The 23,517-nt window shown below is 41.3% G+C and overlaps 8 protein-coding genes across 8 annotated transcripts; 6 read left to right on the top strand and 2 right to left on the bottom strand.

Annotated features, from left to right (window-relative positions):
- Positions 1-694: 694 nt before the first annotated feature.
- On the bottom strand, positions 695-3,349 carry BCR41DRAFT_351176 (hypothetical protein). Its single transcript, XM_022023758.1, has one exon. The coding sequence runs from the start codon at positions 3,306-3,308 to the stop codon at positions 759-761; it is 2,550 nt and encodes an 849-aa protein (XP_021882591.1). The 5' UTR covers positions 3,309-3,349; the 3' UTR covers positions 695-758.
- A 102-nt stretch (positions 3,350-3,451) lies between these two features.
- Positions 3,452-4,736, top strand: BCR41DRAFT_351174 (hypothetical protein). The gene is made up of 3 exons (XM_022023757.1): positions 3,452-3,629; positions 3,840-4,266; positions 4,476-4,736. Exons 1-3 carry the CDS (start codon positions 3,557-3,559, stop codon positions 4,570-4,572), a joined length of 597 nt encoding a protein of 198 aa, XP_021882590.1. The 5' UTR covers positions 3,452-3,556; the 3' UTR covers positions 4,573-4,736.
- Positions 4,737-5,365: 629 nt separating this feature from the next.
- On the bottom strand, positions 5,366-5,944 carry BCR41DRAFT_351173 (hypothetical protein). The gene has a single exon (XM_022023756.1). The coding sequence runs from the start codon at positions 5,857-5,859 to the stop codon at positions 5,521-5,523; it is 339 nt and encodes a 112-aa protein (XP_021882589.1). The 5' UTR covers positions 5,860-5,944; the 3' UTR covers positions 5,366-5,520.
- A 3,382-nt stretch (positions 5,945-9,326) lies between these two features.
- BCR41DRAFT_335036 (major facilitator superfamily domain-containing protein) lies at positions 9,327-11,395 on the top strand (the record flags this gene model as incomplete). Its single annotated transcript, XM_022021966.1, has 4 exons — positions 9,327-9,520; positions 9,621-9,652; positions 9,741-9,857; positions 9,999-11,395. 4 exons carry the CDS (start codon positions 9,327-9,329, stop codon positions 11,393-11,395), a joined length of 1,740 nt encoding a protein of 579 aa, XP_021882588.1.
- Positions 11,396-13,540: 2,145 nt separating this feature from the next.
- On the top strand, positions 13,541-14,932 carry BCR41DRAFT_351172 (hypothetical protein; the record flags this gene model as incomplete). Its single annotated transcript, XM_022023755.1, has 5 exons — positions 13,541-13,739; positions 13,872-13,923; positions 14,056-14,300; positions 14,437-14,637; positions 14,750-14,932. Coding segments are annotated over exons 1-5 (770 nt in total), but the record flags the coding sequence as incomplete, so codon positions are not given.
- Positions 14,933-16,019: 1,087 nt separating this feature from the next.
- BCR41DRAFT_385619 (hypothetical protein) lies at positions 16,020-18,734 on the top strand (the record flags this gene model as incomplete). Its single annotated transcript, XM_022027690.1, has 3 exons — positions 16,020-16,611; positions 16,747-16,776; positions 16,957-18,734. The coding sequence occupies exons 1-3, from the start codon at positions 16,161-16,163 to the stop codon at positions 18,732-18,734; spliced, it is 2,259 nt and encodes a 752-aa protein (XP_021882586.1). The 5' UTR covers positions 16,020-16,160.
- Positions 18,735-19,522: 788 nt separating this feature from the next.
- On the top strand, positions 19,523-21,156 carry BCR41DRAFT_395060 (hypothetical protein; the record flags this gene model as incomplete). The annotated part of the gene is made up of 4 exons (XM_022028696.1): positions 19,523-19,675; positions 20,016-20,363; positions 20,443-20,751; positions 20,848-21,156. 4 exons carry the CDS (start codon positions 19,523-19,525, stop codon positions 21,154-21,156), a joined length of 1,119 nt encoding a protein of 372 aa, XP_021882585.1.
- Positions 21,157-22,248: 1,092 nt separating this feature from the next.
- On the top strand, positions 22,249-23,287 carry BCR41DRAFT_395059 (hypothetical protein; the record flags this gene model as incomplete). Its single annotated transcript, XM_022028695.1, has 3 exons — positions 22,249-22,413; positions 22,581-22,739; positions 22,883-23,287. 3 exons carry the CDS (start codon positions 22,249-22,251, stop codon positions 23,285-23,287), a joined length of 729 nt encoding a protein of 242 aa, XP_021882584.1.
- Positions 23,288-23,517: the final 230 nt, after the last annotated feature.

Below are 23,517 nucleotides of genomic sequence, written 5' to 3'. Positions count from 1 at the left end.
TCCCACGGCGAAATGTCCTCATGCTACTTGTTTCAAATGGCGGTGTCGTTTATCAACAAGGACTCTATGGTTTTCCAGAATTCTTTGTAAAAAAAAATAAAAAAAAAAAAAAACGAGGCTTTACCTATGTGGCAAAGTGTCTCGTTATGACAGTGTGCTTGCTAGGAACACCTTTATTACTTTCAAGGGGACCCCAGGCCAACGACAAGCACACTTTTCCCCCCGAGCATCTTTAACCCTCGCTGCACGGCGTTGTCAAATGTAGCTCATTGAGCCTTTCGTAAGTCCCATTTTTTTTTTGGTGCCATCGGAACTCGTAGAACTCTTGAAGCCAATCTTTTTACGGATACCTCATATACGTCTCCTACACTTCCTTTCCACTTTTGACTAGAGTCGCAACCCAGACGACCACCCAGTTCTTGTAATATACAGGTAGTAATGGCTCCCATTATAGTCTAATGACCTCTGGTTCCTTTTGTTATAGCCAGCTCTCTCCGCTTTATCTCTATCCACAGGCGCACTATCAGTACACCTTCTGACTCGCCATGATTAACATCCTCCATTCCCCAACTTTGGTGTATTTCATTATAGAGGGACCTGGCTCTCTATCGACAACGTTCTCTTTTTTTTTTTCCACTGCATGGAGGAAGAGAGGGAAGACGAACATGTACTTTCATCATTTTTGGAAGTTATTCTCAATTTATTTAATTTGGCCCATGCGACGAAGTTAGATTTTAGATTTTTTGCGTTGTTGTAATTCAATCAGTATTGATATTCCCTTGATTATTGCTCACATCATCATCATCATTTGCAGAGAACCTTCTCCTTGAATCAAATCGAATGATTTTACGAGTATCCATCTCTACCTTATCAAAAGGTTCTTTAAATGAATGAATCCAGCGCGTCAAATTGACACAGCTCTGCTTCTGATCATTGAAATGAAACTCACGTATAACATTGCCGTTACTCGTCTTAATAATATTAGTCTCAATATCAGACTTCGTAGCTGCAATAGCAGTCGCAGTGATAGAGTTGGCAGCAGTAGATGTTGACGAAGTAAATTGACTTTTTACTTTTCCACGAGCGATCCATTTTTCCATGATCATTGAAGATGGAGGTTTGTGATGACCTTTGAAAGCATTATCTGTCGTTGTTGCTGCTACTGTTGCTACTATTGGCTGTGGCGGCTTGGTCTCTTCCTTAGTGGATGTCTCTTTAAAATAAAAGTCATTTACTCTTTGTTTCTCTTCGGGTTTTACAAAGGGTAAATGATGGTTCGTTCCTCCAGTTCCTCCTCGACGTCGTCCTGGTAAATTGTTGACTGACAAGTGCTGCTGTGATAATGCCCTTGGCTCCTGCTCGATGAATAAAGATGATGGCGCTGGCGATGGCGATGGTGATGACGATGATGGCAACTTGAGTCTCTTTAAGGGGAGATTTGATACCTCTTGAAGCTCTGTTTCTGAGCATGATGGATGAGGATTCAGTCTATGTAAATATGGAGACTTGGGTGAAGACGGATTAACAGGGATGAAGTGTGATGTGGAAAGAGGAAAGAATGGGGATGACTTGGGTATGCTCGGTGGTGCCAAAGACGTTCGATGATGTCGATTTCGAATTTTTGCTCTCTTTGTCATGTCTACCAAGCTATTATTACTATTGGTCTTATCATACATGCTCGGCCATGGTCCCCCTGACACCTGGATGGTTGTAGTCAATTTATCTATAGCAGCTTTGGTTGTAAAGAGCAATAGCTCTTCCGCATCCTTCCTGGTCCTTATGAATGCCAGGCGTTTCTTAAAAGGTGTGGTCATTATCTTTCTAGATCTCGATCTGTCAATGCCAGCTGTTTCGCGGACAATATCGAGAACTTTCTTGTACATTATTAAATTGTACATATCGTTCAAGTTGATGGGCTGTGTTGATGATTTGTCGACCATGGAAAACGACGGTGATGTTAAGGCTCTCACTAAATCCGCATCTATAGCGTATTGTTGCCGTCGCTGTTGTTGTTCTCGTCCCGACCCTGACTTCATGTACTTTGTATTGTTGATTGAATAGCCATGCTTGTTACTGCCACTGATGTTGCTACTGTTGTGGTGATGGTGCTGATCATAGTATGAATGTGGAAAAACAAACGGTGATGGTTGTTCAGTAACGGGATGTAAGTGTATCTGACTCAGTTTCAGGAGGGCAAGACATTCTGCTAAACCAAGACCATCTTTTCCATGAGCGGATAGATCCGGTCGCTGTGCAAACTCTAGTCTGTAAGACCGATTGAACCACTCATACCATTTTTCAATGGGGTTTCTGTTCCACTCTAACTCCATAAATTTAAGGTCGCTTCTATTTGTGACGTCTGAGGGGAACAGACATGTGCGATGATCTAAAGCTCTCCACCCCGATGAAATTTGCGGATGTGGTTGATGGTGTTGATGATGATTATAATGTATGCTGTTGCCAATGAAGAGATTTTCAGCTACCGAACGCGAGACTCCTGTGTTGCTCAGATCTATCCCCAAAAGTCGTTTGAAAACCAATTGATGCCGCTGGTGTTTGAGGCTTGTGTTTGTGTTTGTAATATATGCTTGAACAAATAGTTTGGTGAGTCCAGCATCAGTGATGTTTGTGCCTGTGAGATTCAGGTACTCTAATCCAGCAGGACCAGAGGAGCCAAAGGTGACACTTCTTATCAAGTGACTTAAGCCTATATCGCCAATATTCTTAAGATTGGCCAGATTAAGGATCCGAAGACTAGAAAGAGAAGATAGTCCAGCCATATCCTTGTCTGCAAATTCAGTCATCATCCCAGTATGATCAGATTGCTGTTGTTGGCCCACACCTCCATTACTGTTGCCATAGCTGCCTTTGGATAGGTCCAAGTAAACAAGGCAATGCGCAAATACACTCAAGTAAGGAACATCTTGGGCAAGCTGACACTTTAGGCCTGTATATTCAGGACCTAAAAGTTGAGTACTACTGTATTCATACCCCTCCCCTTGCTCCAGGTTCGGTTCTAGCTCAGATCCCTGGAGATCTTTACAGGCATAAGCCTCTGCAAACAATAGGATGCCAGCCTGACGTTGTTCAGTCGTAAGACACCATTGATTAGATTGATGAGCAAATTCTAGGAAGAGGGCTTTGCCAAAAGGGAGAAAGGGGAGTCCTTCAAATGTGGCAAAGAATTGAAGATTGGAGATGCATGCTTGGACTGCAAGATTGAACAATGAAGGGAAATTATCCTTATTGTTGACTCGACGTTGAATAATTAGATCTTGCAGCGTACGCTTTCGGGAGAGAGATGTCATGATCTAATTGAATTTGATCATGCCAATTCGTGAATGTTTATTTATTACTACCTGTTATAAGACGCGTACAGTAATAATCTATTAGGAGTTACAAAAAAAAAAAAAAAAAAAACTTTTAAAAGAAGAGCTGTTTTATTTTTTATTTTTTATTGCTCTTCTTTACTCAAATCTTCTCTACCCATCACTGTATTCGCCTCTTACTCCTCTTCTTCGCTTTCCTATTAATCAGTTATAAAACTTCCCTACAAATGGCGCGCTTATCCACCCTTCTGTTGGCCATTGTGCTTACTTTCATTGGCATATCCTACGTGCAAGCATGCGGTATGTCACAAACTCCTTTCAAGGAACCTACCTTATGGCATTATGGCACCCATTGCATCCACTACTATTAGCATCATTCATTTAATATTAGCATATTAGCATAGTAGAAAGTTCATCATCTCATTTCGTACTATCACTCTTTATTAATTTATTAATTTATCTTTTATTTTTATTCTTTATTATTTTTTATTTTTTAAATACACCAAATAGAATCAGCATGTCGTACTGATCCTGTCGAGTTTTTGGCCAAGAAATACGAGGATATGCTGCAAAATCAGGTCAAGAAAGTCAAGGACTCTAAGGCTTCTGCGAAAGCCAAAGCATTGATTCCTACAGTGATGTCTCAATTGAAAGGACGTGGCAAGGTCATTGACAAGACCATTTTTTCGGTGTTCCGTGGAACATGCGTCCCCGCAGGTGTAGGCAAGCGACCGCCCAGCGAGCTCTGTGGAAGTGCCAAGAGCATTGCCTGCTATGCTCCTTGGGGCCATAAGCAGGGAGTCTTTGATAGTGTCAATAAAGCTGTCATGAAGACTATTCAGGATGTTTACAAGAACCAGAACGCAGCCATCAAGTCGGCGATGATCGATGACACTGCCAAGTTCTGTCCTAAGAACTGCAAGGATTGGGTTAAGCCGTAAGTAGTTTCTGTTTTTTTTTTTATTCGTCATCGATCATACCAATTGCCAGCCAGCCAGGCTCCGCCAAAAAAAAAAAAAAAAAAAAAAAAAAAAAGTATTTTTAGTTTCTTAAAAAATTACCAATTGATGGGGATCTGCATGCAGATCTTTAAGACAAGTGGGCTAATAGAGTTTTATTCGAATATTCTTTTTTGCGCATGTCTAGATTCCAAGCCATCATGCTTGGCTGGGAACAGCGTGAGCACCCTAAGGAGTACAAGGTCACCCCCAACTGCCTTCCTCTCGGCAAGGGTGGGATCTAAAATACCCAGTCTCACATTCCCCAGCTCCCTTTGTTAATAGACTTGGTACATCATTCATGTTCCTAATTCTAATTATCAAAGAAAAGAAACAATTTAGCATTTATCGAAAATATATTGCGTATCAACAGGATAGATTAAATAAAATAGATTAATATATACAAAAGTGGTTACTGCCCCGTTGCCTATTCCAATAGTTTATTTTGTGAGCAACTTGCTTCATATTATTATATATAAATATATATTTGGTGATTTCTATTGGCAAGGAAATGCAATGAAAAAAAAAGAAAACCAAAAAAAAGCCGTGGCGTATGAGGAATAAGGCTGTTTCTCATTTTTATTAATAAATAAATTGCATCAAGTTGCCAAGCAAGGTTTTGGGTTATTTTGAGAATGAGGGCATCAGTAATCAAATCTGTAATCGATCATGTCTATCTGACGAACATGAGTTTATATACATCCGCATATTGAACTCGAGCTACGTTTCTAGCAAAAAAAAAAAAAAAAAAAAAAAAGTATATCTGTACCTACAGATACTTTATAGGGTGTTATATAGGGAAATGGTAACAAACAACCTGTTTTTTGTTTTTTTATTGTTGCTGTTGTCGTTGTGTGAATTAACCTTTTCTTTCACCTTTGCCTTCCACATTCACTACATTCTTGTCACTTTGTAGGATGAGAAGTAATAGAAAAACAAAGATTGCGTTCACATTCTTGTGAAACAAAGACAAACAAGTGCATCCAAATCACTTATGAAAGGAGTCATAATATCAGCATGGTGAAGACATTTCATTTCGTGATCTACACGAACAGTCTTGCTTTTCTTTTCTTTTCCTTTATTACTTTTCTTTTCTCTTCTTTTCTTTAAGCATAAGGGAAGGGTATTTGGATTGTACAAAGGAGAAGCTTAAGAATGCCACTCCTAAATCGTTTTAGGTATGTGTTCTTTCTTTACACAGGGCTGAACGTTGGTGTTCCAGTGCAGCTCAAGCCTGCAGCCTTGATGATGGAGCCATACGCGCTCTTGAAGTAAGTGACAGAAGAACCACACTGAGAGGCGCCTTTACAAGAATCGATCCAAGCCCCACTCAAGGAGGAGCACAGGCAAGAAGCATAGGCTGGCGAGACTGAGCCAGGTTGGATTTGAACACCTGCACAGGCTGGAAGGGCCTGCAGAGCCTTCTGGAGACACGATGCACAAGCTACGGGATCGCTGCTTTGAGCGGAGGCCAAGGAGGCAGATGTGGCAAGCGCCATTAAAGCAGAAACAGCCCAAGAGAGGAACTTCATGGTGGAAAATAATAAATAAACCTGTGAAATGCAGATAATTCTTATGATATAGAAGGGGTAATGGATATAATGCTGAGTAGGCAATGTGTAAAAAAAAAAAAAAAAAAAAAAAAAAAGAGAGGAAAAAAGAGCAAAAGACAGTGAGAAGAGGATTTATAAACGCTTTTTTTAATCCTTTTATATAAGAAATGCTTAGATCGTGGAGAATCCTAGTGATCGATAGTTTGTGTCAGAGATCGGTTGGGATACATGAATGTGGAGCGCGAAAAACAAAGAAAAGAGCATTGCATTTAAGGTTTTTGCACTCTAGTTCGCTCGGTTCCTGTTCGTGTCTCTGTCCCTGGCCCTGGCCCTGGTTCTGGCCCTGTTCTTTCCCCTATCCCTGGCCAACTTTGTCATGCTCCACAAATCGGATGGACTGAATGTCCCAGAGCCCGAGAATGGAGCTACGGAATGAGTTGAACACAAATAAACCCCCCAAAGCGAACGTTTGCTCTTCTATCCAAAAACTGTTGTCAGTGCAAATGTTTGTGCAACGCGCTTTGTGTTTATGGAATATATCTGTATCAACATTGAGACAACACCTCTCCTTTGGTATGCCGTTCAACCGAACTGTCCATTCCGATAAACAAATGATTGGACTTTGTAATTTATTTCCACACTAAAAGGACATTGTGTTTTCTGTGATGACAAAGACAAAAAGAAAGATATGCAAACAATAAAAGGCATGGAGAGATAACAACGTAATTAGTGAGGATGGGGGAAGCCTTGGTTTGCGACGCGTCTCACCAACTGTTTCCAGAGACATTTTACCTCAAGCTGAATCTTCTATAGCCTTCCCCGAGAGATTGCTGTTTCTGCTTCAAAGGATTCTGCCATCATTTCTAGTTTGTATTTCCTAAGGGAGTATATTTATATATATATCACTCCTTGAAGTCGGGAGAGGACATCTTGCTTCAAACTTCATTAGCACCCTCAACCTCCTCAAGGACAAGCCGCATATCTCCTCATTCTATTCGGCCATCGCACACCTCGCAACCAAACTGCATCACTTATTACCAACTCTACACAAGCACAACCCTTCTCACATATACTCAATATAGTTTGATATTGTATTTTTTTTTATATTTTCTTTTAATATTTGGATACGGTTGCTCGCATTCTTTTGCGATGTTGACTTTTTGTGATGTTTGTCATCTTGTAGAATGCTCTTGTACAGCTTCAGCAAAGGCAGCAGGGAAACAAGACTTTGACTTATTAAAAGGCACACGGATGTTTATTAAAGCCTTCCATGTCGCTGCTCCAGGCAACCACATGTTCCCATTTGCATGGACAAATACAGACCTCCGCCTTCACTAAAGGACACAACTTTCCTCCGCTGAGAACCATCCATTTCGTGGTACCCATTATGTATAGCAAGGCTGTAGTTCGCTACAAGGAATATTTTCCTGTGCTTCTGACGTCTTTGTCATACAAAGCTAATATAAGGACTTTTGAGGAAGGATTCCCTGAATGCCTTGTGATGTCTATGATGCGGAGCGTATAACGCTCGAGGATACTCTTGATGAACGCTTTAATATTCTTAAACTCGTGACAGTCCTCCTGAACAAACATCATTGTTCTTGCCAGTCCATTGATAGCGGTCTCTGATCAGAGTTTGAAGGAACGTATTCTTCATTCGTCCTGTGAAGGAAATAGAGTTACACAACACAGTGCTACAGCTGTTGAGCTTGGATTGGCCTGAGAATGGGCTCAAGAGCGTTGTTACCCGTCTCCTAGTTATGCCTCCCAAGGCATCGACTGGCTCGCATCTGGTATCTAAAGAGAAGAGGGTCGGTGTGTTCATCCTCAAGGGAATATCCGTCATAAAATGAGATAAAGCCCTATAGGCTATACTTTAAGGCCATGGACTGGCAGTTCCTGTAGTCAAGAGTACTGAAGTCACTTGCACACAGTACTGTACTAGCTAACAGCATACCTTCCGGGGGCTGTGGTTGCATGGAGTCGGTAGAAAGCGACGCTGTCCGTTTGCAAGATGTGCCGTACCATAATAGAGCGAAAGGATATATAGTTCATCCTTGAGAAGGTTGAGGACGTATGCTATTAAAGACATCCTTCCCTGACTTCAAGGAGCAGTGCATAAATATACTTCCCAGTGAAATTGATGGAATTGTTTGAAGTGGAGGCAGCCGCCTGTGGAGAAAGGGATTAAAAATCAAAGTAGAGAGGCAGTATGCATGTTCTTTCAACCTATCTTATGAGCTATTATTGAGGAGCCTTCCCTTTTTCACAATGCTTCCAAAGGCCTCTTACAAAGCTGCTCCAGACCTTTTTCCTGCTCATGATTCCTATCGAAGGATACAGCCACAGGGATGTCTAGGCAAAGGAGAAGTGAAAAAGTAACATTTTGGCCCAGAGTTATGACCGCTTTTGCTTGTCTCTTCCTAAATTGCGACCAAAAATGGGTCAAAAAACTTCAACTAAGCAAATTGTGTACTTCCCCTTCTATCCTTGCTAGAGCAGAGGAGATTGGTCTCTGATCTCTGGCATAAAGCAATATATTGAGAAACAAGTGCGGTTTACTCGTGATATGCAATTAAGATTTAAGCTTCAAAAGATTGTAAAAGCAGACTTTTTATAATTGAATAAAAATAAATTTGCACAGATCTCATATAACATCAGGTTAAAGGGATAGAATTTGAGATTTGGATTCCAACTGCATCACCGTGATTTTTTACCTGTCAGTTATTTCATAGCTATTTTACACTCCTCAATCCTGGTCCCTAGCCCTGGAAATATTTTTTTTGACCTTCCCTTGATCTTCGACTCTTGGTCTTTTGGTCTTTGTCCTTTTGTTATTTTCATCCGGGCCAGTAAGATAGAACGATCTTATACTTTTGATGCTATAATACTTTGATAATGTCGGATTGCAATTGGTCTCATTTCATAGTCATCTATTTTATAAGCATTCATTCGGAAAATTTATTTGCCAAAATATAAAGAAATTTCCTTTCCCTTGGTTCGTTTTGATATGATCTGCACGGTGACCTTGGATTTCTCCTTTTTTTTGCACTCCTGTTAATGGTGTGTTGCAACCCAAAGAATACACATAAAAAAAATGCTCAGTACTCTATTCAATTTCATCCTCGTTTATTTGTCTTGAACAAAAAGGCAAACCGTCATTTTATCCCTCCTGTTTCCCCTTTAGTTCTCCTGAGATTGATGGGTTTTTTTTTCTTGTTCTAATTTAGTTACCCTTTTTAAAATTTACTGCTGCCATCTCACTTCATCATTATTTTAATCGGATTCCGCGCATCATATATTAATTGCTGATATTTATCTTTTTTTTTTTTTTTTTTTTTTTTCTTTTCCTTTTTCCTTTTTTCTTTTTTTTCTTTTTTTCCTCTTCTTTTCCTCGCTTCTTATTTATCTCTATATTTCCTACGAACGTAATACTTGCCTTCATAATGGCCACACCAAAGCCTAATCACGCCTACAACAACAGAGGCGAAGGAAAGAACTCAAATGCATTATTCCGAGCGATCTACCGACATTACAGTGATACAGAGTACTATCGTTCTCCAAGCACTCTTGAGAATGAAAAGTATCTCCCGTTTAAGATTCCTTTCAATCGATGGGCCATGTTCCCAACAGCGTTCATGTAAGGATATAACTCTGAAAGGAAAAAAGAAAAAAAGACCATAAAATATATCCAGCCAAAAGGACTTAGACGACTTCTATTTTATTTTATTTTCGTTTAGCTTTCAAGCCATTTGTGGATCACTGTATGCTTGTGAGTGAAAAGATTGGAATTTAATGATGAGCACAGACCACTCGCATCGTGTGAAAACACAAACTAAAAATTAAAAATAACCTTTTAGGGTCTGTCTTTAATGATCCTATTGACAGCCACATTTATGGTCAAGTCTTTAACGCTGCTAGTGGCAAGAAGGAGCCTGCTGCCCACAACGCAGCTATTACATTCTACATTGCTGTCGGTAGGTTTTATCTTTTTGTGTTTTTTTTTCCTCAAAGTGGCTAAGACAAATATAATACATACCGATTGCTGAGTATTATTATTGATCGTGCTCAACAATATGGAAAAATATATATATATAAAATAAAAAAAAAAAAAAAAGGTTGCTTCGGCCTATCTGCAGCGATCAATGGCCCTTGGCTAGAACGGAATGGCCCCAAATTGGCTGCGACTGCGGGAGCATCGATCTTCTTTATGGGAAACATGATTGCTGCGATTGGAATGTATACCAAGATTGTATACCTCTTATACTTTGGCTATGGAATCCTCGGTGGAGCTGGCTTAGGACTTTGTTACATCTCGCCTGTCTCTGCTTTACAAAAGTGGTTCCCGGACCGCCGCGGATTGGCTGCAGGGTTCGCAGTCTGTGGATTTGGAGCTGGCTCCATCATCTTGGCAAAAATACCTCAACCGTTGATCTCGGCTGTGGGCCTACCACTCACATTTGTAATCTTGGGATGCTGTTATTTCGCTGCGATGTTACTCTGTACTGTTGTCTTCCGAGTACCTCCACCTGGGTTCCAGGTCAATGGAATGGATATGTACAGAAACAAAGTGGGAGCAAAGGAAGTGAATGAAAACGAAGTTAGTAGAGAAGATGCTACCACCATTGAGAGAAATGACCTAGAAACTAATGCAGATGAGAAGGCTGCTCAGGATTTCAAGGATCCAGGATTGAAGATGGTCTTGAGTTCAGCCATCTTTTCAAAGGAGTACCGCATCATCTATATCATGTTCTTTGGGAACTCAATCGCCGGATTAGTCTTTCTTTCTCGTCTTGCTAACATCGTCAAGGATATTTTCGGAAAGGATGAGGCCACTGCAGCAACAATTGTGGCCATCAATGGTGGCTTTAATTTGGGTGGACGTCTCTTCTTTTCGACTGTCTCGGACCGTCTGGGACGTAAAAGCTCATTCTTTGTGATGTTATTTTCGCAGGTAGTGATTATAGCAACACTACCAATAGTCATGGAGCGTCAGCTCTACTGGGCATTCTTGTTGATGATTTGGGTCCTGACAACCTGTTATGGCGGTGGGTTCGGATGCATTCCAGCGTTCCTTTGTGATATGTTTGGTCCATCAAATATCGGAGCCTTGCATGGGATTATTCTCACAGCATGGTCACTAGCAGGAGTTGGGGGAGGATTGTTGTTTACAGGAATCTATAACCAATTGCTTAATTCAGGCCGATATACGACCAAGGATATCTATATATACTCTGCAAACCTGCATTGGATCTTGGGAGTCGCCTGTGTTGGGTTCGTGTTCCTGTTGTTTGTGGGAACTAATGTTCATGATCGATTGTTGCCGAAGGATGAGGGGGAGTTTGCAAGGATTAGGATCTTTGGACGGTTAATCAGGATCGGAACATTTGGATTCAGAGTGTTAACTAAGGATGAAGAGGACTTTGAATGGGTTGAATATGTAGACAGAAGGCGACAACAAGAGGCAGCGGCAGCAGCAGCAGCAGCGGAATCGAGGGCACTCATTGCTGACTAAAAAAAAAAAAAAAATTTTTTCAAGTCATCTTCGTTTAGATTGTTTTTTCCCGCTAGTCTAGTCTATCAAAGTACCTAAATAATCTCGCATAAAGAAAAAAAACGTTTTTTTTTTTTTTTTTTTTTTTTTTTTTATCGCATAAGATCAGCAACGTCAAGTGACCCCTTGGATCTGTCCTCTAGTCCAGGGAACATTTCACATACGGATACGGGTCATGATATCACCTTGTTGTATCGTAATTGATTCTTTGACACATGAAAAAGAAAAGAAAATTAAAGAAAAAGGTATTCACACGCGCCTTCTTTCCTTCTCAATAGGTCCTTTCAGCAAAAGGAGATGGGAGCAAAAATAAGTGAGTCCTCAGGGGGAGAAAAAGCGTTGATGATTGTTGACCTTTCATGACAATCGCTGCTCAGGATAGCGATGCTCCGGTGTACCGGTGTAATGATACCTATTCAAGGAAAATTATATAAAAATACAAACAATGCTTTTTGACATAATTTCTAACTGTTCTAATTGATAGACACTATTTTTTTTATTTAGTCTGGCTTAAGAAAGAGAGGCTCTAGTCTAATGTTTGGAAAGGAATGAATTATACGCCAGGGCCATGATTGCTTGATTTGAAAGAATAAATAGCATGGCTGTTTCAACACATAATTTTTTTTTTTTTGAATCTTAGTCATTCCTTGTTCCTGAAAACCAAGACAGGGACCGTGACCCAATAAACTTTGCTTCCCTTGCCCTAATTGGATGTGTTAAAAATAACCGTCTCGCTCACATTTCAATTTTCCCCTGTCTTCTCAGTGAGAACATTGATTTTTAATATATTATACTTTCAATGATCAAAACAAGTCTGGTCAGGCCAAAGTCGTGGCAATAGTCATGGTGTATGCGTTTACTTTTTGGATAGAGAGATAGAAGGGCGCCATGCGTTAACAACCCGTGGCCACGCCATGGTCACATAAAGAGGGCATTTCCCCCCTTTTCCCCTTCCTCCTTTTTTTTCTTTTACATCCAAAGACATTGACCCTTCACTTGATTATTACTGCTTATCATTACTGGTATTGTTTTTCTCCTCCATCTGCGTCTTTCTTTTTGTTCTCTTTCTCTCCATCTCTCTGTCTCTCTCACTCTCTCTCTTCTTTGCTTTAACTAGCCCATCCATATTTCTTTTGCTCTCATAAAAAAAATCACTTCAGCTCATCATCAACCTCTTTTTACGTCTACATTCCATTCCATTCCATTCTCAACTTCACCTTCACCCGCATCCTCATCCACACTCCCACTCTCACCTACACCCTTATTCATACACTAACTCATCCACCTGTCTTCTTTCATTTCATTTTATTTTTCCTTACTTCCTTCTCTTTGGCCTCTCCTCTACTGCTTTGACCGTAAGTTTCTTATTTCTTATTCAACCAGCTTTGCACAAGCGGTAACATGCCCACTGTTAGCATAACCAACAAAACAGTAGTAACTATCACTCACTTGCAGCTCTGGCTAAAAAAAAATGCTGGTGTGCTTGGTGTTCTGGTGTGTGTGGCTCTGGCACTTTTTATCAGTCTATTGTTTCCAGGGATGGCTTAGTGGAGAAAGAATACAATCAAGCGTTTTACGCCTTTCCTTTTTGAGACCATGTTTATTGCAATAATTGATTGTGCTCTCAGGATCTAACCCCATTATTCAGGAGCTACAGCTCACAATCAATCAACTGTAATCAATTCATATCATACTTCTACACTATGATATCTACATGCCTCATGCTTCATACCTCATGCATATTGCATACACAGAGCTATTATACATTATTGTTAGAAACAACACACGTGCATGCTGTCGATATTCTACCATAGCCACAACCTCTGGGCTGTAGGCGGGAATAAAAAAAGGCATACATTTTCTTTTTCCCCCTAACCAACTCAGTGGATTCAGTGAAATGATATGGAGCCCAGTGGAGCCCACTGAAAGTGGGCTTAATTAATTGTCCGATGACATTTGCATCGCTACAGTAGCTCTTCTAGATGACTTTCTCTTTCATTCAAAAAAAAAGGTGCCGCGCATAACGCTTGTGTTCAGATTCTCAATCCAATATTTTTATATGTTTACTCATGTCTAGTTGAATGACGTTCTATATTACTTTCAGTATGACAAAGAGGCTAAACAGACGGGGTGCTCATAATAAGTCAGGGCTGTTGGCTACAGTCTTGATGGCCATTGTTGGGCTCCTTAGCCAAAAGAGTGTCTCTGCAGAATCATGTACTCCTTGTGGAATGGCCGAGGACATTCTCAAGCCTTGTAATGCCACACTAGAAATTGAACACTGGCCTGGCAAGTTCACATACCAGTAAGTACTATCGTTTTAATTGACTCTCTTCATGGCCTAGAAAAAGAAAAAAAAAAGATAATGATGGGTTCGTCTTGCTAGTTAATGGTCTGTTCATTGATAGGACTTTTTTTTCAATCACGCGTTTTATAGACCAACTAGAGAACAAGCTGTGTGTGCATGCAACGAGAACTACTATGTCCAGGTAAACGCGACACGCGGGAAATTGCTCGAGAAATTTAGTGGCGACCAATGGGATGAACCGCTTAAGCTACTTTTTTTTTTTTTTTTTTTTTTTTTTTTTAACATCTTCTTTTTCTTTTGGACAACCAACTAGATGACAGCATGTGTGAAATGTCAAAGCTCATCGAGTGCCCATCTCAGCATTAAACCTCTTGCAGAGTATCAAGACGTTTGCAAGAGTTTTGGTGTGTTTGATTTCCCAAAGGTGCATATGCCCACCACTTCAACAAGCATTGCGTCGACCCAGACGACTACATCTACATCTACACCTACGTCTGATCAGAGTAATTCAGGATCGACGGCCCGCAGTGGACTATCCTCTGGAGCTGTCGCTGGAATGTAAGGAAGTAAACCTTGCGATGGCTTGAGCTCTACCTGAAATGTGTATGAAAAAGTTTTAAACTGATCGCTTTTTTTTACATGAATGGTTGTTGATCGTACATTTTTTTTATGTTTGTGTCGTTTATTTTGACAGTATTGTCTCAGCAATTGCACTGATCGTAGCACTATCAGTTGCAGGATATGTCTATACACGAAGGAGGCGTGAGCTTGCTAAGCAGAAGGAAGATGACGATCTGTATAAATATCAGGAAAACAGTCGTCAGTCATACATGGAATCACCGTTGCCCCAATACACGGGTATCCAATCCTCGTTACCAAGCCTTCCTCAACTTACGTATGTTCTTTTTCCCTTTTCCTTTTCTTTTGAAAGTGGCCCAAGTTGTACGAAGAATTATTGATGGATGACTAACTGAGTTTCATATGAATATCTATTTTTATTTTTATAGAAACCTACGTGTCATGAATCCTGACAATGATGAAGATGAGATTTTAAACAGTGGTACAAGGTTCCCGAACGCTAGCAATGTAGATGCCCCACGGACGTCATCTCCAGGATGGCGTCGTGGCAGCTTTGATGATGACTGAGAAGATTCCTGATGTGCTTCCTTTTTGTTTACTAATTGATCTGGAATCAAAAAAAAAAAAAAAGTCTAATAAGCATTTCATACATTTATAAACAAATAACAAATCTTTGATTTTTAAGTTATAATTGACTCTCTGTAGTAGTCCTAATAAGCATTGCCCACCTTACATTATTATCATAACTTTTTATATATACAAATCTAATTTTTTTATTTATGATTCTTCGCTTTGTCCCCTTCAGTAATCATAAAGTGCACCATGCCTTGAAAAAAGAAAAAAAACAAAGTGGTAGCGTGATATAATTTCTATGGTTATAATTGACTCTTCGTTTATAAGTTGAATGTGATGAGCATTGTCGTGGGCTTGAAAAAAAAGAAGAAATGTTACGTACATATATATATATTTAAATGTTTGTATCCGTGTTTCCATGTGTCCATGGGATGATCTTTAAAGCACATGGAAAAAAAAAAAAATCTATTGACACGTGATAGTAAAAGAGGTTCCAATGCCCTCTTTCGCTTGGTCATCTTTTTTTTTTTTTTTTCTTTGAGAGAATAGATGCGAAGCAATGATTGATCTTATCCTTTACAGACTTACAGATGTGTCCGTTGGGTATTTCCCCTTCCTGATTCCAAGTTACGCTGATTTCATTTTATAAAAGATATTGCCTATGAATCGACACGATAGATAGCGGTGAGATGATGTTCATTTGAAACAAAAAAAAAGAAAAAGTTAAATAAATGGTCGGTGAATATGACAGTCGGGTCGTACATGATTAAAGTGTTGCATCTTTTTGTCCGCTCGGGTAGAGAAAAGGATGTTTTTTGTAAAAGGATAAAAAGAGTGTGGGGATGATGAATTTTTGTTACACACAAATGGAGACTTGGAGGGAAAGCTTTATAATGGTTTGGACTAAATGATCCATATACCAGTGTACAGTATGAATGTAGTATGGGATGCGTGCTTCGGATGTTCGCTTTGCCATGTGCCGTGTGGGATTAGTTCGTCTCCTGTCCGTTACGTTCAATGGTCTTTTTAAAAAAGGTTTTAATGATCGAAGAAAAAATTACACCCGTGCCGTGTAAATGTTCTTGTGCCGTGTTTGTATAAAGTGTCTCTAGCTTTTTTCCCCTCCTCCCCCCTTTCTTCCTTCTCCCTTTTTCTTTTCATTCCTCTCCATTCATCTATTTCATTCATTTCATCTTTAGCTCATTCTCTTTTATTTTCCGCTCTTTTTATTTTTCTCTTCCAACTCGACTCACATAACAAAGTATCATGGCTGGTGAGAATCTTCGTTTTGATGGACGTGTCGTGATCGTGACCGGTGCTGGTGGTGGACTCGGTCGATCCCACGCTCTTGCTTTCGGTGCCCGTGGTGCTTCTGTGGTCGTGAACGATCTCGGAGGCTCTACCACTGGTGAGGGTTCTTCGACCCGTGCCGCTGATGTGGTCGTGGAGGAGATCCGAGCTGCAGGAGGCAAGGCCGTGGCTAACTATGACTCTGTGCTTGATGGTGAAAAGATCGTGGAGACTGCAATGAAGGCCTTTGGCCGTGTTGATATCGTCATCAACAATGCCGGTATTCTTAAGGATGTCTCGTTCGCTCGCATGACAGATCAACAGTGGAGTCTCATCTTTCAGGTCCACGTCGATGGTGCCTACAAGGTCCTCAAGGCTGCCTGGCCCATCTTCCGCAAGCAAAAGTTTGGACGTATCATCAATACCAGTAAGTCTCTGAAAAAAAAAAAAAAAAAAAAAAAGACATGCAATTTATAAGGCTAAAAAAAAAAAAAAAAAAAAAATGTATACTCACATTATGGATATGGATCCTACCATTCTTCATATTCAATAATTCAAATAGCTTCTGCTGCTGGTCTTTACGGGAACTTTGGTAAGAGAAAATGTCACTTTAATCACAAGGGCAGAATTTTGGTTCTTCGTCCATTGTGTTTAGCTGGCATATCAATTGTTAATAGCTTTTACAAGGGAATCATGGGTATGGGTGTAGTCAACGATGAAGTTACTGACTATATATGATTGCTTTTTTTTTTTTTTCCTCTTTGCTCTACAGGTCAGGCTAATTACTCTGCTGCTAAGCTTGCTTTGGTTGGTTTGACCCAGACTTTGGCTCTCGAAGGAAAGAAGGACAACATTACCTGCAACGTCATCGCTCCCATGGCTGCTTCTCGCATGACCGAGACTATTCTTCCCCCAGATATGCTTGCTTCCTTGAAGCCAGAGATGGTTACCCCCTTGGTCGAGTACCTCTGTCACGAGGAGACCACCGAAACTGGCTCCATTTTCGAGATTGGTGCCGGGTTCGTTGGCAAGCTTCGCTGGGAGCGCACTGGTGGACATGGCTTCCCCATCAACAAGGACTTGTTGCCTGAGCACATCAAGGAGATGTGGTCCAAGATCACCGACTTTAATGATGGTCGCACCACTCACCCTACGTCAACTTCAGAGTCCATGGAGAGCATCATGGCCAACTTTGAAAATACTGCTAGCGACTCAGGAGCTGGTAGCGGTAGCACTAAGGTCCTTTCAGACGATGGCAAGGTCAATGTTGACGCTGCAAAGGCACTGAAGTTTGAGCCAGATGTTTTCACGTACACTGAGCGTGATGTTATTCTCTATAACTTGGGCATTGGTGCCACTCGCAAGGATCTCCACCTCGTCTATGAGAACAATGAGTCCTTCGGCCCTGTCCCTACCTTTGGTGTGATTCCTTCCTTCACCTCCATGAACTCTATTCCTTTTGGTGAACTTCTTCCTTCGTTCAACCCCATGATGCTTCTTCACGGTGAGCAGTACCTTGAGATCATCAAACCCTTCCCCACGAGCGGCAAGTTGACTTCCACTCCTTATATTGTTGATATGTTGGACAAGGGCAAGGGATGTGTCTTGACTATTGGTGTCAAGACTACCGATGAGAATGGCGAGGATGTTTGCGTCAATGAGTATACTATGTTCATCCGTGGCTCCGGCGGCTTTGGCGGCAAGAAGGAGGGCACTGACCGTGGAGCTGCTACTGCTGCCAACCAGGTCCCCAACCGTAAGCCCGATCATGTCGTCCAGGAGAAGACCCACGAAGATCAGGCTGCTCTCTACCGTCTTTCCGGTGACTGGAATCCTCTGCACATCGACCCTGATATGGCCGCTGTCGGTGGCTTTGAAGTCCCAATTCTTCACGGTCTCTGCTCATTCGGTATTGCTGGTAAGCACATCTTCAAGACCTACTGCAACAACGACCCTGCCTCGTTCAAGAACATCAAGGTCCGCTTTGCCAAGACTGTCAACCCCGGTGAGACTCTTGAGACCTCCATGTGGCGTGAGGGTAATAAGGTCATCTTCCAGGTCCGCTCTGTGGAGCGCAATCAGGTCATCATCTCGAACGCCGCTGTCGAGCTGCAGGGTGAGGCCTTGAAGGCTGCTACACCCGCCGCTGCTGCCGCTCCTGCTGATGCCCCTGCTGCTGGTGGCGACTTCAAGTCTGCTGCTGCATTCGAGCAGATTAAGGCTGGTATTGATGCCATGTCCTCAGCCGATCGCCAGGCCCAAGTTAAGAAGGTCAAGGCTATCTTCCAATTCGACCTTACGAACGAGGCTGGCCAGACTGCAACCTACCACGTCGATCTCAAGAATGGTGAGGGATCTGTTGGTGCAGGTCCCGCCAAGAGTAAGCCCGATGTTGTGATTAGCACAAAGGATGATGTCTTTGTTGATCTCGCCTCCGGAAAGGCCAATGCCCAGAAGCTGTTCATGTCTGGACAAATCAAGGTCAAGGGTCAGGTCATGCTTGCCACCAAGCTTGGTGATATCCTCAAGGCCAACAAGTCTAAGTTGTAAAAAAAAAAAAAAAAAAAAAAAACTCTTAATTTAAGCTTTAATGTTCTTCCAAAAATTTTTTGTAAGAAAAAAAAAAAGACACCCGTCTTTATTTTTTGTATTCTTTGCACTCTTTTTTCTCTTTGAATAAAACCAGAACTTGTACATATAAGAAGTGGTCCTCTTTTCCTAATGATCTTTGCAGCTAATGAAGTAGAAATTTATCAAAAATCTTTAATGTAACAGGCGTTCTGTAAAGTATGCAGCAACTTTCCCATCTCTGTGCAAAATTGTAGTTACAACCAGATTTTCTTAGAGCCTGTTGTGAGTTTTTAAGGGTCAACATTTTTTTTTTGAAATTTTTCTGTCACACAAACCGCAGGGAGTTTTTTTTTTGTCGAAGTCGAGCAGATCGTTGGAGAGTTTCGCACAAAAACTAACTCTCATTCCCTTTGAGGATATTCGCCAAGAGCTTAAGATCGTGATCAAGATAGAAGAACGTAGAAGAACGTCAAGATTGCATCCTAATTGCTGGTACTGGATGGGGGGAGATGTTGATCTACTTCTCCCTCTAATACTTTGGCCAGAAACCACCATACTCATTGTTACGTCACTCAAGGTGTTAGGTCGAAAACCTGGTATCAGTAGGCATCGATAGCATTCATTTTAAGAGAAGGATTCCGATCCAAAGCTTGATAAAAGTACATTATTAAGCCATATTTATTTCACCAGAGATCCTCTTTGCGAGCAATGCGCCCAGTACACTTTGAATCGATCGGTGTCGGAGGAGCCGATTGCAGTAGTTGTGGATGAGGCACACTGCATTGGGACATGAGGTGGAAAATTCAGAACCGATTACGAGAAACTTGGATATCTGCGCTGTTTCTGCTACTTTACCGTCTCAGTTTCTATCGAATGTCAATGGTAATACGTTTCAAAGAACCCTTACGTGGTCAAAGCTGGTAATGACAGGAAGAACATCGAATACATTGTGAGATGGTTTCAACACCCATCAAATTCATTTCAGGATTTCAACCTTTGAAAGATAGAAAGAAAAGCATTTTGTACTTTCAAACGAGAGATGAGGTTGACTGTGCTCTCCAGTCTTTCAGATGTATTATAGGGGGCGCCAACGTCGCTGGCAATCATTCTGGCAAGTCGGATTCTAAAAAAAAATAAAAATAAAAATAAAAAAAAAAAGCAGCTAATGGAGCAGTTCAAGGGCAATATCATTGATGTCTTGATGTCAACCGAGGCGGCAGGCATGTGGTATGACCCACTGATGTTCTGTACGTGGTGCAGTATGGTTATCTTGGCAACCTATCATCAATTATCCAGCGCCTTGATCGGGCAGCACGCAGCCCGGCACTTCGGGACGAAGGAATATTGCTTACCACAGCCAGAGCTCCAGGGAGAGCCGAAGACGACATCAAGGACTATGTCCATGCTCAGAGTTGTCGTCGAATATTTTTAAATGGATTTTTCGGCAATGATTACAATGATATTGAGAACTGCTGTGATAATTGTGATCCCGATACACAAGAGTCTTCACCACCACTGGAGACCACATTAGACATGAAGATGGTCGACGTAGAACCTAGTAAGCAATCAACCGACATAGAACCTGGCGAGCAGTACCTGAAAAAGAGGGTATGGTACAAACAATTACTGCCTGGAGAGACAGTGCGTTCAACAACGATTACAGAGGCAAATACCTATTTTTGGGAAGGATACTATCATGTCGGACGACAGGATCAAGAAGCTTGCTAGCAAGAGTGTTGGTATTATGACACCAGAATCGATTTTTGTTGCTACTGGTTGGCTGTTTCCTAGGACTGAATACGCACTGGCATTGTGCAAAATAATAGTAGATTTGAACGCAGACACCGTATTAAAGAGGCAGGCAACAAGTGGTCGATTATCACCCGAGGAACAAAATTCCCAAGCACTGCAACGGCAAATGACGTACCTACGCCAGACTAGGCACTTTAATTATATAACATCAAAGGATGTACAACCGCTTCAGCACTTTTTAAAGGTACTAGAGAAACCATCAGTACGAGATCGGCTTCAAAGGTCACCACTACAAGAGCTACTGTAGCGTCTCCTAGAGCCATTTTTGAATCTCCCAGAGTCACAGGTAGATTATAAGGCATTGCCTCAAAGATCAGAGCCGCATCGGCGGCTTGTGCAAGTATGTAGAGATATGGTTGTGGCACGCGTAGGAAGGGATCTTATAGCAGTAGAACAAGGGGAGTTACGGTGTTGGCAAGAGCACCATTTCTTCAATAGCTCGGAGGAGGGTGAAGTATTGTGGACAGAGCTCCTAAGAAAGTACTGGAGAATGAGTTGGTGCGGGTATTGCTGGTACATCCGCCATTGTAACAGCTACTACCGAGGCCACCATCATAGTAGTAGCCTTGCTGGGGGCAAGAATCAGTGAATATGCGTGCCTGCAGTTCTCTTTTATGAATACGGGCAGTATTTCGAAGAGATCATGGTTTAGGAAGCATTGTCTTCAGCATCCGTCGTAGCAGGTTTCCTCATATAGTATGTCTTTACCAATGTGTTTTAATATATTTGAGGGAAAATGGAAAGGAAGAGATACTTCCTTTAAAAGCATACCAGACGCAGTTCTGAATTCAACATTCATAAGCCCTATGTTTACTCATCGCCCTATTTTTCAATTGTGAGATCTAGGATGATGTTGCTTCTAACAGCCAGGATCAAACTAAAAAGACTTGCAGTTGGAAATTATCTACCATACTCAACAGCGAATACTCGAGAATGATGAGACTCTCGCGATTTAATAACACAAGATATAGGATATTTACTAAAGGTGCTGGAGGCCTGCTGGGATTCAAGAGGACTGGTGGGCCCACAATCATCGTTACTTGGTCCCGATTGTCCTGTGTATATCTAGCATTGAATGCACGTCGTTCGCAAGCGAACGGTTCGATCATTCGGCGATAACTTTGCCATTTGGATGGGACTCTTTCTTTTTTAACAATGCACAGAAAAGTATTTTTCATTTTATAACGAGACAGCAGCTTTTTTTTTCTCAGGTAATGGTTTATTTGAAGGAAAAAAAAAAAAAAAAAAAAAAAACGAAGCAAGGTAGAACAACTTCCGCAAAACCTGTGATCGTGGAGTAAACAGCTATGATGGATATCGTCATTCGCTAGATCTAGGCGATCTTGGAGGTGTAGCAGCAGTTCGGACAAAAGGCTTCACAAGTATGCCAGTCGAGTCCCTTTTAGTCTGGGTCCATCGGGTAATGTCTTGCGACAGTTTTTCTAATCGGACCTTTAAACAGTAGAGGCTTGCTACCAATGATGTATTGTAGTGGACATAATACCTTCTTCGTCCCAGGTTGGTGGAAAGGAAATACTTCTCTCAACGCACACCCTGTAAAACCTGCCGCCCAGGAATTGGAATGTTAAATATGAAATTGGGGGGCCAGAAATTAAAATCCCAAACAAAACCAGCTACAGGCTTGATATCATCTGAGCACTTGCCACAAACAGCGTCGAACATGTCCTTCATCAATTTCGCAAGTTTGCGTCCATCTGTCATGATTTTTGTGCCTGATGGTCCAATGTCTACTTCCCCGGTCTCAATTCTATATAGTTCCAAATGCGTGGCTTTAGAGGCGATGGTTCCATCAGTTCTCTTCCCCCGCTACTGGCTATTCGAAGAGGTACGGTCAAGGTTTTTACGTACTGTTGAAGCTTTTGAGGTGAACTCTGCTTGATATTCAACATACTTGTCGCGAAAGACCCTCGGTAAGAATCCCCATAATGTATAACGTACTATGCTGATTTTCCATCTGACATCACGAAATTGCAATCTTTATAAAAATAATAGATATCGTTCATCACGGAGTGTAGTGGTCCTCTGAAATCATTTACAGCACCTTTGGGATTATCCAACGAGTCAGCCCTCCCGATGAATGGCAGAATTTGCGATGGCGCAACCAGGAACTTATCAAGCTCGTCATTTTTTCAGCGAGGCAATGTCATTGTTGTTTGTGAGATATTATCCATTTCACTGACTTTTTCCTGGATCTGCTGCATGTCTTGTCGAACAACTGAAGTGTGGTTTCCATCGAGTCAATTACAAAAGAATGCATTGTTGATTCCGTATTCAAACCTTAGATATACTGACAGATGGTCCCACCAAAGTCTGTTCCTGACAATAGTTCCCAGAATGGCCCATTAAACTGTTTAGAGTTTTTTATAAACCTGTCTTCCATATCGATGAGTGCATTAGGGTTTAAGGAGCCCTTTGACGAGCAAGGTAAACAGCTAAGAAGTAATGGCTGCGGTGCACTTGAGTTTGACGTAGTATCATCTATATCAGTTGATGACGCCAATTCCTCTGAGGCAGGTCATTGGTTAATAGTGGGACTTGGTGTTGGCATATTACAAGAAATCAGAGCATTCAAGTGTGCGGCCTTGACAGAAGATGACCTCGAACGTAGCACTCGAGTGGATGGCTCCATGACGGCTTTGCGTTCTAATAGAATGATGAGAAGAAAAGAGATTTCAAAGAGAAATATCTTGCTTGAATAAACGAATTATGCAGTAGGCAAATTAAACCTTACTTTCATTTGACTCTAGCCACGTGTGGATGAGATGCCTATCTGATGCACTGACAGGTGCATCAATACAACATTTTTTCTTTAGTCCTGAACACGATAAAAAATTCAGCATGCTTCCTGAATATGGACTCCAATGGGTAACAGATGACAAAATAACAGGTTCGTCACAATGAGAATTTAGCTGTTACACCAAAATGCTTT

This window comes from Lobosporangium transversale (genome assembly GCF_002105155.1).
Source record: "Lobosporangium transversale strain NRRL 3116 chromosome Unknown BCR41scaffold_13, whole genome shotgun sequence".
In the NCBI taxonomy this organism is placed as follows: domain Eukaryota; kingdom Fungi; phylum Mortierellomycota; class Mortierellomycetes; order Mortierellales; family Mortierellaceae; genus Lobosporangium; species Lobosporangium transversale.
The sequence above is the reverse complement of the archived record's forward strand: the minus strand, read 5'-3'. Positions and strand labels throughout refer to the sequence as shown.

Bases quoted from the DNA above. Each gene is read 5' to 3' on its own strand.
- BCR41DRAFT_351174 (XM_022023757.1), top strand. From the start codon at position 3,557: ATGGCGCGCTTATCCACCCTTCTGTTGGCCATTGTGCTTACTTTCATT. The intron at 3,630-3,839 runs GTATGTCACAAA...TACACCAAATAG, and splicing joins ATCCTACGTGCAAGCATGCG to AATCAGCATGTCGTACTGAT. The intron at 4,267-4,475 runs GTAAGTAGTTTC...GCGCATGTCTAG, and splicing joins TGCAAGGATTGGGTTAAGCC to ATTCCAAGCCATCATGCTTG.
- BCR41DRAFT_351176 (XM_022023758.1), bottom strand. From the start codon at position 3,308: ATGACATCTCTCTCCCGAAAGCGTACGCTGCAAGATCTAATTATTCAA.
- BCR41DRAFT_351173 (XM_022023756.1), bottom strand. From the start codon at position 5,859: ATGAAGTTCCTCTCTTGGGCTGTTTCTGCTTTAATGGCGCTTGCCACA.